Source organism: Sceloporus occidentalis, unplaced genomic scaffold (genome assembly GCF_023333645.1).
Source record: "Sceloporus occidentalis isolate IW3139 unplaced genomic scaffold, rSceOcc1.0.p SCAF_3, whole genome shotgun sequence".
NCBI classification, from domain to species: domain Eukaryota; kingdom Metazoa; phylum Chordata; class Lepidosauria; order Squamata; family Phrynosomatidae; genus Sceloporus; species Sceloporus occidentalis.
In genome coordinates, this window is record NW_028316983.1 from 30,359,176 (window position 1) to 30,378,933 (window position 19,758).

Sequence of the window (19,758 nt, forward strand, 5' to 3'; positions counted from 1 at the left end):
AGACTTATATTCGTTTAGATTAACCAGATAGTCCTGTACTATCCCTTTACTTATTCTGTGCTGAAATTCCCCTATTCTGTCCTCTGCTCCGTTATCCTCAGGTTGAGCACCCTTTTCCTTTCCTGAGAAGACTGAGGCAAAGAAGGTGTTGAGTAATTTTGCCTTTTCTCTGTCCCCTGTTAGCATTTTGCCATCTTCTCCACACAGTGGCCCTACCATTTTCTCATTCTTCCTTTTACTGCAGACATATCCAAAAACAAACAAACCCCTTTGTGTTTTCTTAACCTCTCTAGCAAGCCTGAGTTCATTCTGTGCTTTAGCTTCTCTGACTTTATCCCTACATGTGCTCGCTATTTGTTTGAATTCCTCTTTAGTGATTTCCCCATTTTTCCATTTCTTATACATGTTCCGTTTAAAACTTAGCTCAGTTGAAAGTTCATTAGTCATCCATCTTGGTTTCTTGAGACATCTCCTGTTTTTCTTCCTCATTGGAACTGTTTGAAATAGTGCCTTCAGTATCTCCCTTTTGAGAAACTCCCATCCATCCTGAACTCCCATCTCTTAGTGTTCCTGACCATGTGATCACCCCCAGTATTTCTCTAAGTTTACTAAAATCAGCTTTCCTAAAGTCTAGAATGTGTGTCAGACTATGCCTGGCTTTGTATAACAAACTCCAGGAATACATGATCACTCCCACCTAAGAGTCCCACCACTTGCATTCCATTAACTAGGTCATTTATTTTTTTTATTTATTTAGGTATTTATATCCCGCCCTTCAGCCCTAATGGCTCTCAGGGCGGCTTACAATATTATTTTTATTCAGACAGTTCCCTGCCCTCAGGCTTACAATCTTACAACAGGTCATCCCTGTTGGTTAGGATCAAATCCAAAATAGATGATCCCCTTGTTGCTTCTTCCACCTTTTGGACAATGAAATTGTCTCCAAGGCAAGTGAGGAATTTGCTAGACCTTGAGGATTTGGCTAAGTTTGACTTTCAGCAAATATCAGGATAGTTGAAGTCACCCATCACTACTACATCTCTCCTTTCTGAATGTGTGGTCATCTGTTCTAGAGAGACATCATCGAATTCCTCCATCTGACTTGAGGGTCTGTAGTTAACTCCCACAATAACTTCCCTGTTGTTTCCCTCCCCTTTAATTTTTATCCAGATGCTCTCCACCTGGCTTCCAAGATTAAAGTCCTGGATCTCTTCACTGGCGTAAATGTCCCTTTTTAGTTTTATATTCCCAGGAATATAAATGAATAGAACTCTGTTTATAGAGTTCAACAGCAAATCTCGCAAATAGATGGTTTGCATGATCAAGCTTGGGTTTTGCAGTGTGAACAAATAGGGGCACTTTATTCTTGGAAAAAGGACATGCAAACATGAGACCATTTCCAATTTAAGAAAAAAGGTAATGGGGGCACTGCTTGTCTTTGACTGTTGATCAGAAAGGGCTTATTGTTAATGCACATTTAGCCATTTACATGAATCCCTGAGTACAGGAGATTTTGTATCATAACTGGAATTTGAATTGCATTTTTGCACTCATTATAGCAGCAGATATTGTGACACGATCTTCAGTAAGTTTATTAATCTTTTAAATAAAAAAAGATAAGAGGCCTCTTAAGTGGAGAGTAAACAACTACAGTGAAGCTGCATGTGCCTTGAAAAAGATGCATGTATTCTCTCCAACATTAGTCTAAAGAGTATGTACTGTATTAATGTTGCTAACATTTCCAGCAAACAGTGTTGGAGTTCATTTAGCAACTGCCATATCAATATTTTCTGGGAATGTTAGCAAATAGTTTTTACAACTTTTGTGAAGAGAACAACAGATTGCTATCTGAGCAAGTTCACTATGTAAAATTGGAATACAGGTATTCTCATATGTTGTTTGTAAGATACTTTGTATTTATAGGTGACATCATTCACTAGATAATCCTATAAATTTGAATTTTCTGTGGTTTTCTGGTCTCTCCACTCCAAGAGCAGAAAACTACCCTCAAATTTTGTAGATTGTTTGGACATACTCTTCCACAGTATCATGAGTGCTGCTGTTTCGTTGTATTTGAACAATGTAACCAATTATGTGTGCTGTAAATAGGCATATATAAGATGAAATTAACTAAGTAAATCTGTGACGTAAGGTTCTTTATCAGTTCACACTGGACATTCTTGTAATAAAACAGTCCAGTATTAATCATTTTAGACTGAATGAAAGACAGCTGGTCATCCAGAGAAAAGAGGTCTGGAATAATGTAGCTTTCATTTGTAGAAGTCTGAGAATATGAAGCTTGAGCTCTTTTGCAGTCTACAAGTAAATGAAGCTTGATCTATCTTGCCCAGGATTGTCAACTGTCTGGTGATGGTTTTACAAAGTTTCAAATAGAGATACTCCCCCCGCCCCCTTTGCCCTTTAGCTGGGGATCTTTCATTATTTGAAACAAGCGCTCTACCATTGTGCTAAAGCAGTAATGAGAATTGTTAAGCCTTTCTGATATTGTTTGATTGAGACTTTCAGTAGCCCTAGCCAGCATAGCACAGCTGCAAACATCTAGAAGACTGCACAACTCATAAACTTGAGCCTTTCCCTTGAGTTCTTTCAAATCTGTTAAATGTTCTTATTCTAAGGGGGGGGGGGGGAATCACAGCATTTTCGTAGCTTCTGTAGATATATAATCATAGAACATGTCAATTACATTTTACTCAGAATGAATTGTCTTTTTAAAAAAATAATAAACCATGCACAGAAATCTTGCCCAGCTAATCTTTGGGGTAATAGAACTGCTGGGATCCAGAGAGGCCTGTGTACTTACAAAGTGGAGAGGGTAGACAATGCTACTGTTAGGTGGATTTGTAATTGATTGACCAGCTAAAACAAAAAGGTGCTTTCTCTCTATTACTCCCTAACATCAGAATTAAGGTGTTGTCATTATTTTGTTTGTTTTAAACAGAACTTAATTTTTGGTTGCTTCTGGTTTTTATTTTTGATGTAAAGATTCCACATTTTTGGTAGGGTTGCAGCCTGTGGTGGGTCCTGAGTGTTACCTGCCAAAGATGTGCACCTCTAGATTATGGTTTTAAGTTTTCTTTTTAATTGCTAGAAAGCCACAGTGATGCATCTGGAATAGGCAGTGTCATTCAGGTAGTTCTGGACGAGTTCCCAATTGTTTGTTATCGTTTTCTGGCTGCCCTTGCTCTTGTAGCTCCTTGACGTGCTGCTTTACCACAGTCCTGCAAATACATATGCAATGGATTACATGCACATTGCGTGTTTAACCTTTTTTGAATAGCTAAGGGCACTGAGAGGGGTAATAATTTCCTGTCTTTGTTTTATGTTACAGTAACTCTGTTCATGAAAATTGAAATTGGCCCATTCCATCTTGAGGAAACAACCATGTAGCTGTTATAAAATACTGTTTGACGGTCAAAAGGGAGTCATGATGCTATAAAGTTACCAAGCAGTGTGCCCTTGAGAATATGAACTGTGATTAATGTGTCTGCTTAGTTCTATTATGTATGCTTCTTCACTGCTTAGTTTCATTGGGATTCAGTAAAGCATTAGTGTTATACTGGGATGTTATTTTGACAAATGAAAGACTGTTTTAAGGGCAGAAATGGAGACAAGTTAGCACAGCCTACCTTTGTCAAAATCCCAAAGTCTTAGGCAGTCACCTGTTTCTTAAGTGTGGGAAGAATGAGGAAGAATAAGCTACTGCTTGTCTAGAAGAGAAAATAATATGCAGCGCACTGGTTTGGTAAGGGGTTCAACATACACTCCTTCATTTATTTTTTTAAGGCATGCTTGTATGATTAATTTCCTATATCCCCTTAAAAATTTCTCATACTGTGGATCAAACATTAATTAGAAAAAAGACTGCAATCAAGAAATAAGAAGACTAGGAATGGAAAGGGCAGCAATGAAAAAACTAGTCAAGATCCTAAAGAGCAAAGATATATAACTGATCACAAATGTTAGAATTGTCCAAGGCATTGTATTCCCCATCACCATGTATGGATGTGAACTGGACAGTGAAGAAAATTGATAAGAAGAAAATCAACTCATTTGTGGTGTGGTGCTGAAGAAGAGTACTGAGGATACTGTTGACAACTAAAAAGGAGAAACAGATGGATTGTGGACAGATCAACTCTCCCTGGAAGCCAAGATGACCAAATTGAGGGTGTTGTATTTTGGTCATATCATGAGAAGGCATGACCCATTAGAAAAGACAATAATGCTAGGAAAGCTAGAAGATAGTACAAAGAGAGGAAGACTGCAGGCCAGATGGCTAGACTCAATAAGGGATTTCACAAGCCTGAATCTACAAGACCTAAACAGAGAAGTGGAAGATGGGGGCTTGGCAATGTCTCATGCAAAGAGTCACCATGGTTGACTCAAGGGCAGTTAACAAACAACAATCCCCTTCATATTTTTATATTTTATATTTTTATATAAAACTTGTAGTGCACGGTGTCTTTTTGTGTGCATGTTTTAGAATAGAATCATAGAATCGTAGAGTTGGAAGAGACCACAAGGGCCATGCAGTCTGACCCCCTGAATAATAATAAATAATAAAAATTTTATTTATATTGCCCCGCCTCTCCCTACGGATCGAGGCGGGGTTACAACCTGATAAAAACATAGAATACAGTCATAAAATCCAACAGTCAATTCAATAAATACATCAGTGGGTTATTTACAGAGGATCATCATCACAAATAAGGGTAGTACCTTAATCAGGTACAGAGGGGTAAGCCCGCCGGAAGAGCTCCGTCTTGACTGCCTTCTTAAAGGCGTCCAAGGTAGTAGTAAGATGGATTTCTTCCGGCTTGCTGTTCCACAATTTAGAGGCAACGACAGTAAAAGTTTTTGGGGAAGTTGTGTGCAACCTGGTAGTTTGTATTTCCAGTAAGTTTTCCCCTGAGAACTTTTTCTGAGAGTGTGGGGCAGATTGTGTAGGGAGAGGCGTTCCTGCAAGTAACTCGGGTAGGGTTGCCATAATTGTCCACTAAAACCTGGGACAAAATGTAGGACAAATTCAAGACCAAAGTGCAGGACAAAACTCAGCCCAAACTGTAGGACATTTAAGGTCCTCCATTTTTCTTAAATGTCCTACATTTTGTTCCACATTTTGTCCCGGGTTTTAGTGGACAATTATGGCAACCCTAAACTTGGGCCCAAGACTTCTTATTATTATTATTATTATTATTATTATTATTATTATTATTTATATACCACTTTTCTTAGTCACTGTATCAGTCGGAGACATGGAGAGATAGATCTGGGTGTCATCAGCGTACTGATAACACCAAGCTCCGTGCTTTCGGATGATCTCTCCCAGCGGTTTCATGTAAATGTTAAACAGCATGTGGGACAGGATGGCACCTTGCAGGATGCCTGATGACAGCTCACTTTTACAAGAGCAACTGTCCCCCAGCCTCACCATCTGGAATCTTCCCGAGAGGTAGGAACGGAGTCACTGGCGCGCAGTGCCCCCAATACCCAACTCTCCCAGGCGTTCCAGAAGGATACCATGGTCACTGGTATCGAAAGCTGCTGAGATGTCCAAGAGTACCAACAGGGTCATACATCCCCTGTCGATACTCAGACAGAGATCATCGACTAAGGCGACCATAGCAGTCTCAACACTGTATCCCGCTCTGAAGCCAGTTGGAAATGGGTCCAGATAATCGGCTTCATCCAAAACAGCTTGGAGTTGAAAGGCGACTGCCCTCTCGATCACCTTGCCCAAGAAAGGTAGAAAGGAGACCGGTCTATAACTACTCATCTGCAAGGGGTCCAGGGAAGGTTTTTTCAGAATTGGTTTTACTATGGCCTGTTTTAAGACAGATGGAAATATCCCTTCCTGGAGAGAAGTATTGATTATAGTGAGTAATGAAGATTTTATTACTTCTCCTCCCTGAACGGTCAACCATGAAGGGCAAGGGTTGAGAGGACAAGTCGTCCTTTTTACACAGCCAAGGAGCGTGTCCACGTCCTCGGTATTCACAAACTCAAATGATGCAGAATAACCTTGCTTCCAGAGACACTGGACACCTCTTCACATGCCTCTGTCAAAAGACCGGCATCAAGATCAGCTCTTATCTGAGAGATTTTATTAGCAAAGAAGTCATTAAAAGTGTCACAGCAGGCTCTAGTTGGTTCTAGTAAAGGGTTCAGGGCGGCCGGGAATTGAGTTAATTCCCTAACCACCCTGAACAGCTCTGCTGGGCGAGACTCTGTCGATGCAATCCGTGCAGCACAGAACGAATTCTTTGCTGCATCGATTGCCACTCCATAGGAACGTAACATGTTCTCATGGAGTGTCTTGTCAGGTATGCACTGGTGTTTCCACCAGTAGCGCTCTAGTCGTTGCGCAGCCCGCTTCATCTGGCGTAATTCTAATGTATACTAAGGTCTTCTTTTAGGAGCGGGTTGGTAAGGACGCTCGGGAGCGATACTGTCTATTACCCCGGTAAGGTTCTTATTCCAGTTGTTAACCAGGGTTTCAATAGAGTCGCCATTGCTCCCAAACATAACTCCCTCTAGGGCCTCTTGGAACCTTTTGGGTTCCATCAGCCTTCGAGGGTGGACCATTCTAATGGGTCCTCCACCCCCGAGGGGATTTTGAAAAGTGACATTCAGTCCAGCCTTGACCAGAAAATGATCCGTCCATGACAGGGAGGAGATATCATTTATCTCCACCCACAAATGTTCTCGGTCTGTACTAAAGATCACATCGAGTGTATTACCAGCACTGTGTGTTGGACCCTGGACCAACTGGGACAGGCCCATGGCAGTCATGGAAGCCATGAATTCCCGAGCTGCACCTGTTAGTTCTTGTGAGCTGGCCCCGAAGGGGATGTTGAGGTCCCCCAGCACAAGAAGCCTGGGGGACTCCAACACCAGCTCCGTGACCAGCTGTGTCAGCTCAGCTAGGGAATCTGTTAGGCTACGGGGTGGACAGTAGACCAACAGAATCCCCAGACTGTCCTTGGCCTTTAGGGTCAGGTAAATACACTCGATGTGTCTCAGTTTCGGAACCGGGTTCCTGGTCAAGGTGATGTAATTTTTATGGACGACAGCCACACCTCCTCTTTAAAGGTAATAACCAACACATTGTACTGTGCCCAGAAGCTAATTGGTAGAATAATAATAATAATAATAAAATTTATTTATATACCGCTATTCCATGGATCAGGAATAGGAAGTAATTCTTTGGGGTTCTGTTCAAGGCTTGTTCTTGGGCTAGATTACTACTAGCAAATTAATAGCATCTGATTTCTCAGTCTATCTGTTGACTTGCAGTTACTGTATACGCTTGGCAATGTTTAATTTAATGGAACTGTTAAAAAATTGGGTACAAGTATTGCAACTTTCTATCCCTCTTGCTGTAGTGGCTATTTTTAGCAGACATGCTACTCCTCTTCCATTTTTATTTTAGGAAAAAAAAACAATATTCTGATGTATGAATATATATTGATATAAGCAAGAGTAGAGAGCCAGCATGGTGTAGTGGTTTGAGTGTTGGACCAAGTTTCTGGTTCACCTCCTGGCTTGACCATGGAAACCCACTGGGTGACCTTGGGCAGGTCATATGCTCTCAGCCTCAGAAGAATACAAAGGCAAACCCCCTCTGAATAGATCTTGTCAAGAAAATGCCTTGATAGCCTTAGAGTCACCATAAGTCAAAAATGACTTCAAGGCCCATAGCAACAATGATAAAGAATGGGTTGGAGAAGTTGTTCAAGAGGAAGAAAATTGGATTAATAATTTTAAGTGCAGCATTAATTGTACAAGAAAAAAAATAACACAAAACAGCATTGAAGTGGAAAGGCTTTTTATGTGTTCATTGATTTGGTGCTATGAAGTCCTGGTAACCTGCTCATCCAGGCACAGAATGCACTAGAGATTAATTATGGATGTACTGGTTTTTTAGATCATGCTAATTCTAAGACTCCAAATGCATTCTTCTTCTTCTTAAGACAAATGGGAAAGGGATTCCTTTAGAGCAAGAATGATGAATGTGTGTCTCTTCATAATTGCAACTTCAGATATCATCATTTTCCACTTTTAGCTGTGCTGCTGAGGGCTTGTAGCAATGTAGGGTCATCATATGGAAGGCCACATATTCCCCATTCCTGCTTGGCAGTATGTACTTTATGACTTTTGTTAGGTAGGAGGGCGCATTTAGATTCTTAGAAGAAGCATTCCTCCCACTGCATCCAGCAGTACACTTAGGCCCTGTACCAGGAATTGTACTTAGGAACAGACATCATGTATTCGCCTCCTCCATCACAATCCTTCTGCCAGTCAGGGGAAAAGAAAAAGAGTTCGGAGCATATTAATCTGAAGGATGATGGATCCTAGGAGAGAAAGGTGGAATAAAAATGCATAAATAAATAAGTACCATTCCTTTCTCATAATGGGTTGGCACACTAAGTGTCCATGAAAACATGCCAAAGAATAGGATGTTGGGAGGAAGAACAAGAAATGCTCTTGTACTTTATGAAGACCCCTTTCCCTGTAGGCACTATAGCAGGGATGGTCAACTGTCAGTGGTGTGAGGAGAGAATTGCCACTCAAAGACAGCTTCAAGGGCCTGTGCCACCACCCCCAGCTCCTCCCCCACCCAATTTTTTACAGCTGTTTATTAAATAGGTCACTTTCAGGTTTTTTAAAAAGGCCTCTCCTGGGTTTAAAATAGCCCAGAGGCCCAAAACAATGGCAGATCCTCCTCCCATAATCCCAGGGGACATTTGGCAGCAAACAAAATTTCACATAATCTTTTTTTTAAAGAGGTCTAGGAGAGCTTGGGGAAACACAGTGTCCACCAGTGCATTACAACCACATGGGAAAGGATTCCAACCTCCCAAGCTATTTTAAATCCCAAAGTTTATATTGCCTTTTGTACTAAAATGTAATAATTGGCAGGCTTGCACAGGAAGAGGATATTAGACCTGCTGTCCTTTAGTGTGAGATGTATTTTTGGATACTTTTTGGGAACATACAGTGTTTGGCAACAAAAGGTGCCAAAAGTTTCAAGGGCACTCTCAGCTGATCTAAATGTTTGGTCATGAACAGTGACATTGGTGCAGTCTTGCTCTACTTTCTCTGTGTTTGGGGGCAGTGTGTTTCCACTTAAGCAGCAGCATGACTTAATTTTGAGAAATAAATGTGATAGTAAATTTTTGTGTGGAACCTTAGTTGAAATCTCATGAGGTTTTATTGTTAACATTCTGAATTGAAATGTCAGTCTAACACATAAAACGAATTGTTGCAGTTTAATATCTTGCTCCAAAATGCAATCTATCTATTTCATATGAAATTATGTTATCACTTCACTTTTAAATCCTTTTTGTATACTATAAAATTGATGATTTAAGCTAAAGAAAAAAGGTCACAAAATATGCATAAATTTTCACTCAAACTAGTATCACTAGTTCTCAGAAGATATATATAAGCATTAAACATTTATATTAATGCAAATGGTGGATTATGTATTTGTTGGAAGTATTAGATTGAAGACATTAAGGCAGCTTTCCCCAACCTGAGTCCCTCCACATATTTTGCCTTACAACTATCATCAGCCCTAGCCAGCATGGTCAGTGATGACCAAAGCATTTTGGGTCTACTCTGATTAAGAAAGACTAGGTTAGAACATATTTCCATATCTTAAGCCACAAAACACTATTCAGACATCACATTTGTAAATAATGTCTTGTTCAGTATGATTCTATAACTCTGCACCATACAAAGCCATTGAACTACTAGCACTGATAGTGGAACAAGAAGCAGAAGTAAAAATTGTGTCAAACCAGAATTGGTGGCTAATCGATTGCACCAAGGAATTTCAGAAGATCAACATGTGCTTTATAGGCTGTAGCAAAACCTTTGACTGCATAGATCACAGATCTTGAAGACATGGGAGTGCCACTACATTTAATAGTCCTTGTGATAAATGGGGCCCCCATTTATCAGAGGACTTCTCCCACACAACAAAGGGTTAAATTTGGGGGGAAGCACATTCTAAAGAGGGTTTATATCACAGCTGATGAGATGGCAACTGACCAGTGAGATGGGGAGCTGGAACAGAAGCATGAACGTTAGAGATATTTCTAAGGAAAGATTTTTAAAAGCCTCTTTGCAATACAAGGCTTGACTTTTCTTTTGTCTGCCTTTGGGGCTGTCTGCCCTGAGGTAGATGGCCAGGAGCTGGTAGAGTTGGACAGTGGAGTCCAAGCTCTGTCCTGTACCAGAGCAGCCACGTAACAGGAGTTAAGACAAAGGCTGACTGGCTGGCTGGATATGCATGCTGCTATTCAATCTGCTCCAGCCACAAACTGATGGGAAGAAGCAGAAGAAAAGTCTTCCTACCCCCTCCAACGCCTCTGAGGGAGGGTTTGATGAATGTTGTAATTGTTAATGATTCAATATTCAGGTATTGTTGTTCTTTTAAATCCTGGGTTAAATATTGGGAGTCCACAGCAATAAAATATATTTAAAGAGGGTCTTTGATAAAGAAAAGGTTACAATCCACTGGTCTAAAGCTTTGTTAATGTGCATTCATAATGCATCTGATAAGGAAAGTGGTTTTTCTAATGAACTATTTCCTTAAAAGATAGGCAGAATTCAGTGTCCTCCACTAAAATACTTGTTTCCTTTACACTGTGGTAACTTATGCATTATTAATATATTAAAGCACTTGCTGGTAGTGCGGGATGGATAGAAATAAGATCTTACACTGAAATTCCACAAAGCAAGTTATGTCAGCTCCATTACAACTTTGGGGCTTCTTCACGAAAAACCTACTGTATATAGCACCTCTCTTTAGTATACATGCCACAAAATTTCTGGTCATTGCTAAGCAGTACAGATCAACTACTTTCAGTGTTAGCAAAGGCAAACTTCATGCATTCCTGGGAGTCAGATATTATGCAGCCCAGAAGCCATGGACTTACTTTTCATACAGTCCTTTTCCTAATCTGCAGGTATTAAAACTAATCAGTACCAAACTAGGCACCAGTTTAAAAGCACATGCACACATCCCTTTCATCAGAAGGGATGTAATTGGAGATGGTAATTGGATGTAAAATGTCTCGAAATTTTGAAGTCATGAGGGGAGGATGTTTTTTTTAGGGAGTTCTAAGGGTGGTGGTGGAAATTTTCAGAAAAAATGGGGCAATTCAATATTAGCACTGTTTACAGGTTGGAAGTAACTGTTACTTTGGGAATATAAAATGTGTTACAACTTGATTTGCCATAAATTAACATGTCTGGCATATTAGAAGTATATTTATTGAGAAAATAATTACAAATTTAATTTGCTTTTTAAACAAATCCTTATAGATGGAACTATGAGATCCTAAACTGTAAGGAATGCCTGAATAGTAAGGAACTACTTGGTTTTATCAGATTTTGGTAAACAAAGAAAAAACATAAAATACAGAACAAAACATCAATAATAAAACAAAGTACTCATTCCCATAAAAAGATCTGAGAAAAGGAAACAAATAGAGATTACAATAATCTGATACTCTCCATCAGTATGTTGTGCTTTCTGATATGAAGGAACTGGTCCCATGCCTCCAACGCACACACGATGTGCCAGGGACCAGTGCCATATTTTTTCCCATTGGCAAAATTGCAATGGACTGGCAGACTGATCTACAAACCATCTACTTTGAGTAGCACTGCTACGCATACTCTTAATAGAAATTCTGGTTGCTGCATAGTTTTTAGAAATAAAGTGGAGGGAATAATTACATGAACACCCTGTCTTAAACATCTTATTCATTCTAAAATAAGATAGTCCCGTATTGTTATGTGCCTTCAAGTCATTTCTGACTTACAGTGGTGACCCAAAGAAAATCTATCACAGGGTCTTTCTGGCAAGATTTATTTAGAGGGGGTTTGCAATTGCCTTCCTCTGTAGCTGAGAGTGTAACTTGCCCAAGGTCATCCAGTAGAGATTCGAACCCTGGTCTACCAGTGCCCTAGCCCAGCACTTAAACACTGCACCATGCTGGCTCCGAAATATTCCATCCTCAATATGACATCCCTTCAAATATTTAAACAAGGCTATCATATCACCTCTCAACATTCTATTCTCCAGGCTAACCTTATCTAGCTCTCTAAGTCTCTCCTCATAGGGCATGGTTTCCAGGCCCTTTTCTGGACACACTCCAGCTTCTCAACATCCTTTTTTCATTGTGGTACCCAGAACTGGACACAAGTATTCTAGGTGAAGCCTGACCAAAACAGACTAGTGGCACTATTACATCCCTTGATCATGATACTATACTTCTACTGATGCAGCCTAGAATTGCATTGGCCTTTTTAGCTGCCACATCACACTGTTGACTCATCTTCAGCTTGTGGTCTGTTAGGATTCCTAGATCCCTTTCACATGTTGTTTCGTTAGGCCAGGTGTCCCCTATCCTATATCTATGCTTTTCTTTTGCCCCAAGTGCAGTACCTTACATTTCTCTGTGTTGAAATTCATATGGGGAAAAAATTAGAATCAGCGCCATTTAAAAAAATATATCTATACAGATAAAGGAGAATTACTATTAATTAATTTGGAAGTGGTATTTAACACCAGTAAGTTTAAACCATATAAATAAGAATTATTAAAGTATATGTTGGAGGGCTTGTCAAGAAATTGGTACTTATATTCATATGTGGTGGGTCTGTAAGGAAATTTTGGCAATTAATATTTAGAGATAAAAGAGATAACAGAAATTGAGTTAGAAATATGCCCCAAAATAGCATTTTTGTCTATATATGACAGGATCAGCTGTACCCAAGCAATGAAGGATTTACACTTGTCCCTCCATATTCGCTGGTGTTAGGGGCACAAGACCCCTGTGAGTATGGAAAAACCGCAAATAACAAAAAACATACATTTTTACCTGAGAGGACACCACTCTAGGAATCTCTAGGTCCTCCAGTGCAGTGATCAACATCCAACAGACCCTGACCATAGAACTGCACTGGAGGAGCTACAAAGGCCTAGTAGCATATTCTCTCTAGGAATCTCTAGGTCTTTCAGTGCAACTTTTAGTTAAAGTTGATCATATAGAGTTGCACTGGGGGACCTAGATATTCCTAGAGAGAACATATTAAATCAAATGCGTGAATAATCAAATCCGCAAATATCAAAGCCGTAAATATGGAGGGATGGGTGTAATTACATATTTATTACCAGCAGCAAGACTAATTATAGCAACAAAAAAGGGGGGAAAGTTCAGAGAGATGTGCAAATATAAGGTTGGTAAAAAAAGAACTATGGCAAATGGCAGTTAATAAGTTAACATGTGAAATTAAGGTAAAAAAGGTATAATGAAGAGAAATGATCTTGAAGCAGTATTGAAGATATTTGTACAAAAGGTTCTACTAAAAGAGGAAGGTAAAAATAGAAATAAGAATCAGTAACATTTTTGTGTGTTTTTTAAATTATTGGCTTAATTAATATTAAATGATTTAATATAAATAAGATTTAGATAAGTTAATAGATAATTAATATGATTTATAATATATTGTGTATGTAATACTATGTATAAGATTTTTTAAAATACTATTTTAAGTATGTTATGTTATTATTAATAACATGTGTTATTTTTTTAAAAAAAAAGAAGTTCATTTTGCTAGTTTTGGCCCAGGTTTCTAATCTATTAAGGTCATTTTGAATTTTGATCCTGTTCTCTGGGGTATTAGCTATTCCTCCTAATTTGGTGTCATCTGCAAATTTGATAAGCATGCTCCCTATTCTTTCATCTAAGTCATTGATAAAGATGTTGAATGTTATTGGGCCCAGAATAGAACCCTGTGTCACCCCACTGGTTACTTCTCTCCACGATGAAGAAGAGCCATTGCTGAGGACCCTTTGGGTTAGGCCGGTCAGCCAGTTACAAATCCACCTAACAGTTGTATTGTCTAACCAACATTTTACTAGCTTGTTTGCAAGAATCTCGTGGGGAAATTGTCAAAGGCCTTACTGAAATCAAAATATGAAGATATCTAGTTAGAATAGTAATTTTTCTGACAAAATAATTGGTGTTTACAAAATGCGTACATGTGTTTCATTAAGGAAAGGCCTTGGGGTGTCTAGTGCAGAGGCAACCAAAGTGCAAGCTATATAGCAGTGGTGGCGAACCTATGGCACGAGTGCCAGAAGTGGCACTCAGAGCCCTCTCTGTGGGCACACACACCATCACCTTAGCACAGAGTTCACTAGAGTTTGTTACTAGAATGTCAGAGGGACATGGCACTTTGCGATAAATAATTGGGTTTTGGGTTGCAGTTTGGGCACTCAGTCTCTAAAACATCACTGCTATATAGGATCCCCAGAGCACCAACTTCACCCTAAAAATAATTCACATCAAAAGTGATAAATTATGCTCCCACACAGCCATTAATTTGTTTTTTTTTGGTTGTTTTTTTTTTTTTTTTGCCTTTTTTTAGTCTAAAAAGGGCATTTTTTAAAAGCAGTTGATTTCTGGGGAATGTTTTGCCATTGGGGGTGAAAAACTATTTGGGGCTTGAATGTGTGTGTGGTTCACAAAAGTCCAGAAGAGAGGGGAGGGGAGACCCTTGGACTCTGCTCACCCTCTCTGTAGAGCCTGAATCTTGATATCTCATGAGCAAAATTTTACTTGCACATTGGAATGGATGGAAGAGGAGATTATTATGTTAGTTCTCTGTGCTTTCTTGGGTGGCCCTCTTGCCTCTCACACACATCCATACACACTATCTCTCCCAAGTCTACTTTGAAGGCCTGAGAAACCTTTTAGAACAACTTGCTAGTTGACCCGAGGTATTGTAGAAGAAATGGCAAAATTCCCTATAACTAGCAGAGCCCTCCATTTGACTGAAGGTGAATACAAGGAGTCATTCAATTCGTATGAGAGTAACTTAAGAACAAGTGTGTGCCTTCTGTTTACCAATAAATTACTGGTATACTGAATTCTGAACCATTCCTCTGACTGTAAAACACTTTTACTTCTCAGAACAGGTGGAGCAAACTTCAGTGTAAACATTTGCTTCCATTTTATCAATTTCTCAAGCACTTAGTCCCAAATCCAGTTGTTGTTTCCAGTCCTGCACCACCAGTGGAATTTATGTAATAAACCAAGGTCCCATTCAGTGGTTCCGCTGTAGTTGAAATTAACTATAGCAATTAGGTCTTAGATTTCTGTGATTGCAACGTATAATTTTCACATGTTCTGTGTGTCTTTTAGTTGAGAAATTGGACGGTTGAAGAACTTCAAAGAAGACTTGGGGCACTTGACCCAATGATGGAACAGGAGATAGAAGAGGTTCGTCAAAGATATCAGTCAAAACGGCAGCCAATTCTCGATGCCATTGAAGCAAAGAAAAGACGCCAACAGAATTTCTGAGGAAAACTTGGTAGCAGAATAATTTCCGCCATCCCTAACAATAAACTGTGCTCTACAACTACTGTGTAGGTCAATATCTGTTTTGAATGTGTTATCAAAGCAGGCCTGCTCTCTTCATTTAATGTAGCATCTTTCCAAACTCAGGAATGCCATTGTATGGAGTCCACATGAACAGATAACATTTTTTTTTTTTGTTGTTGTGAAAAATATTTTAAATAGATTGCATGTGGCTTCAGAAGACTACTGTTACTGTTTGGTACCTGTACTTGTTTTTATGACTCTGAGGAACCATTAGAAATGAGCTAAAGAATATTGTGATTCAACATTTCACTGGTTTCTTTTTGACCATATGAATTTATTCTGTGCTGTGATAATTGAACTGTTTCATTGCTTCATGAAGAAAACAAAGGTAAAATGTTATCTCTTGTTGGTTTAACTTTGGTTTGTGTGCAAGGATTTTCTTTGTTTTTTATATGCCTTCAAGTTGATTCTGACTTAAGGTTACTTTAACATGGGATTTACTTGGCAAGATTTATTTTGGAGAAGATTTGCCATTGCCTTCTTCCTAAATTGCTTTCCCAGAGTCCTAATCCAAAACCCATACCACTTATACCCCATTACAGGGATAGGATGCAATTCTGTATTTTTCATGAAACACTTGAAGTGTTTGTTGACTTCCAGATGCCTTGTACATTTGCCTAGTCACCTAGATTGGCCCGATGAAATACGCATTGCTTAATTTTTTTTATATCAACCTGCCTCCTCTCATTTTTATCCTATTGTTTAAAAGTACTCTGGAAATTGTTTTTCAAAGTGGGTCGCTGGCAAGAATATGCAACCTGCTCTTAATTCGATCAGGAATATAAACTTCTCATTTTATCACTTTCAGAAGCCTCTAAAAGCCTGATGCCTTACATTTCCCTTTTAAAAGCATTGTATTTCAAGCCTGCATTTCTTTTCTTTTTACAGTGTATTTTGAGTGAATGCTGATAACTTTTTCACTGATTTCTTCGTATTTTTATATATATACTCTAATATGAAACCAATCCATCACTCAAGGAAACATGAATCATACATCCTCTATGTATTTTTTCAGAATTCCTTGCAGCGAAGGAATGTCAAAGTACTTGCAACTCAGGAAATTAGAAACTCTCTTGAGATAAGAAGAGGTTTAAAATATTTAAAGAATTCTAAACATTTATGGAGTGTGCTATTTTGAGCTTCATTTGTTTGAGGATTGCAGTATTAGTTTTAAATTTAAACTGGAGTGCATTGTTTCATTTTATTTAGCAAGGTTAAAGTTGTCAGTTAAAATTTAAATAAAGATAGATTGACACAAAATAATAATTTTAAAATGCCCTTCTAGGAAAAGCTTGATGTGTCAAGTTTAATAAAGCGATTGCATCCATGGATAGCAGGAGCCCTGATGAAATAAATCAGAAGTGCTCCAAATCTCACCTGATGTCTTTACGCAATTCTCACTCACTGCTGTTGGATTTACACAACAGACTTTCGTCACAAAGTGTGTTGGGATATACTTGTGGCTAATGGTTGCATCCTTGGCTTTTGCACTTATTCACAGAAATCCCTCCTCCCTAGCTTTCCTATCATGTATAAAAACAATGGAATAGCCAAACTCTGAAAGAGGATTATGTGCAGATGCAAAGTGATGCAAATTATACATAAAAGCTTGAGATCTTTTGTCCCTGAAATTTTTCCCCAGAGGCTCTCTTGATCTCTGTAGAGCGCATAGGAAGGTGAGAGGTGGCAGAAAGTCACCATTGTTGCTTGAATCATAAAGAGAATCCAGACCCTTCCTCCTGTTGAAGGAAGACTGATTATTTTCAATGGACTCTAGCTCTCTTCAGTATTACAGTGACAGAAAGGTTGCTGTTAGGACTAACTGCTACAAAAGAGTATTCAGATTTGCTCATGTTTCATATTAATGGACCTGTTCATTAATATGCTTGGCTTTCCCTGGAATTGGAAGCATCAAAAAGCCAAACAGCTTAAATTGATCAACCAGTTATACAAGTTCTGTAATGGAAAGAGAAGTATTTCTTAGATTGTAAGCCTGAGGGCAGGGAACCATCTAACTAAAAGATTGTATGTACAGCGCTGTGTAAATTTACAGCGCTTTATAAATAAAGGTTAATAATAATAATAATAATAATAATAATAATAATAATAATTAATAAAAGCAGCTGTAGTTTTTTGGGGGGATTTTTGGGCTATGTGGCCATGTTCTAGAAGAATTTATTCCTGACGTTTCACCTGTATCTGTGGCTGGCATCTTCAGAGAACAACTGTGTTCTGTGTAAAACTGCTGGTCAGCTACTGGGCAAGTATCTACTCTGACAGTTTATGTTGCTTAATGAGGTTAATATTTTGAGCAAAAACAATAAACTAAAATAGAGTAGCTTGCAACATACGCTAACACTTTAAAATACTTCAAACACATAGCCGTTTTAGTCTGGAAAATCAGTATGCAAAGGAACCCTGTAGCACCTTTGAAACTAACTCAGTGGTTCTCAGACTTTTTACCCTTGTGACCCTCTTTACATTTACATGCAGACACCACATTCTTTCCACTGAACATACTATGTGAATAAAAATATTTTGTTTGTTTAGTATGCATATTTTCATTCATATATTAATGTATATTTATATTTTAACATGTTATAAAGAAATAGCTTTCCTCTTACTCCCTCACACAGAGGCTTCTTACCTGTCTCTTCCCCTCCAGCACAGAAAAAGTAGGAAACGGGGTGAGGGAGAGATCAGGGCCTCCAAGTCTCGAGCCCCCTTTGAGCAACTATTGCGCCTCCACCCCACAGTTTGAGAACTACTGGACTAACTGAAAGGAATTAGCTTTTGTAGACTTGAGTCTACCTCATCAGATGAATATCTGCATGTGAAGAAATAGTCAGGTCTGTGAATGTTCATGCTACCAGCTTCTTTCTTTTAGTTAGTCTCAAAGGTGCTACAAGATCACTTTAAAACTACTACTTTCATCAGATTTCTAATGAAATGAAATAGTAAACACAAATGAGGATGGCAAGTAAGATTCCTGCCATTGTAGTCCAGCAAGAACAAGCCAATGTTGCCCATTTCAGTTATCTCAGTCTGTTTGAAAAGACTCCAGTTCTCATTATGGAATCTTTGCAAGAGTATATAAGTTCTCTTGTCATTCAGATTGTAATTTTAAGAGACTTCTCCTTAAGGAATGCTGTTTAGTACAAACAGTGTTAAAGGGAAATATTCATACAGTTGGGAAATAAAATTCATATGGTTGATGGGTCCATATTCACAGCTTGAAGCATTCCAAATAAGCTGCCACCTTTTCTTTTTGCAGCCATAAATGTCTAGTGTCAGTTCGATGAGAGACTTAATGTGAATTTAATAGCTTTAATGTTTTTTAATATAAGTAGCACATAATACCAGTGTAACTTGAAATTCTCTTTTGTAGAGATCTGATTGTCTTGTATATAATAGTATGGAAACTTTGGTTTGTATATGTATGGATTTAACTTTATTACATATCCTTTTTCAGTTTGATACAAGATTTTTTGCTTTGTGTTTTAACATTTTGCATTATTTGTTAAATGAGAGGAAATAAATTGTTCTAACAAATAAAAGCATCCATTGTATTATTTCAAAAACTATTTTAATGTTTCAAAAAGGACATTGAGAAACTGGAGTGTGTCCAAAGGAGGGCGACAAAAATGGTGAAGGGTCTGGAAACCATGCCCTATGAGGAACGACTTAGGGAGCTGGGGATGATTAGCCTGGAGAAAAGAAGGTTAAGAGGTGATATGATAGCCCTGTTTAAATATTTGAAGGGATGTCATATTGAGGAGGGAGCAAGCTTGTTTTCTTCTGCTCCAGAGAACAGAACTTGGAACAGTGGATGCAAGCTACAGGAAAAGAGATTCCACCTCAACATTAGGAGGAACCTCCTGACAGTAAGGGCTGTTCGACAGTGGAATGCACTCCCTCGGATTGTAGTGGAGTCTCCTTCCTTGGAGGTCTTTAAACAGAGGCTGGATGGCCATCTGTCAGGGATGCTTTGATTTGGATTTCCTGCATGGCAGGGGGTTGGACTGAATGGCCCTAGTGGTCTCTTCCAACTCTACGATTCTATGATTCTATGAATGTTGAAAATTCCATCTATGCAGTCTGGAGTGCCATTGGATTGTGCGTCTACTTAGAGACATTGAAGCTTGTTTATATGGCTTAGTCTGTGTCTCTAGTACCATGTTTTCAATACTATCTCATTAATCTTGAGAGGAAATTTGAATGTTTGTCAACTTGACCAGTGCTTGTCAGGCACATCTTCCCTAGAAATTTA

General features: G+C 38.8%; 1 protein-coding gene across 2 annotated transcripts in view; it reads left to right on the forward strand.

The window, feature by feature from the left end:
- The window catches only part of STK4 (serine/threonine kinase 4), a 95,081-nt gene extending 76,068 nt beyond the window's left edge, over positions 1 to 19,013 (forward strand). For both annotated transcript variants that reach the window (XM_089513943.1, XM_089513944.1), the window contains one exon: positions 15,249 to 19,013. In XM_089513943.1, coding sequence (XP_089370069.1) covers positions 15,249 to 15,407 — 159 coding nt within the window. In that variant the 3' untranslated portion in view covers positions 15,408 to 19,013. The remainder of the gene's footprint in view (positions 1 to 15,248) is intronic.
- Positions 19,014 to 19,758: the final 745 nt, after the last annotated feature.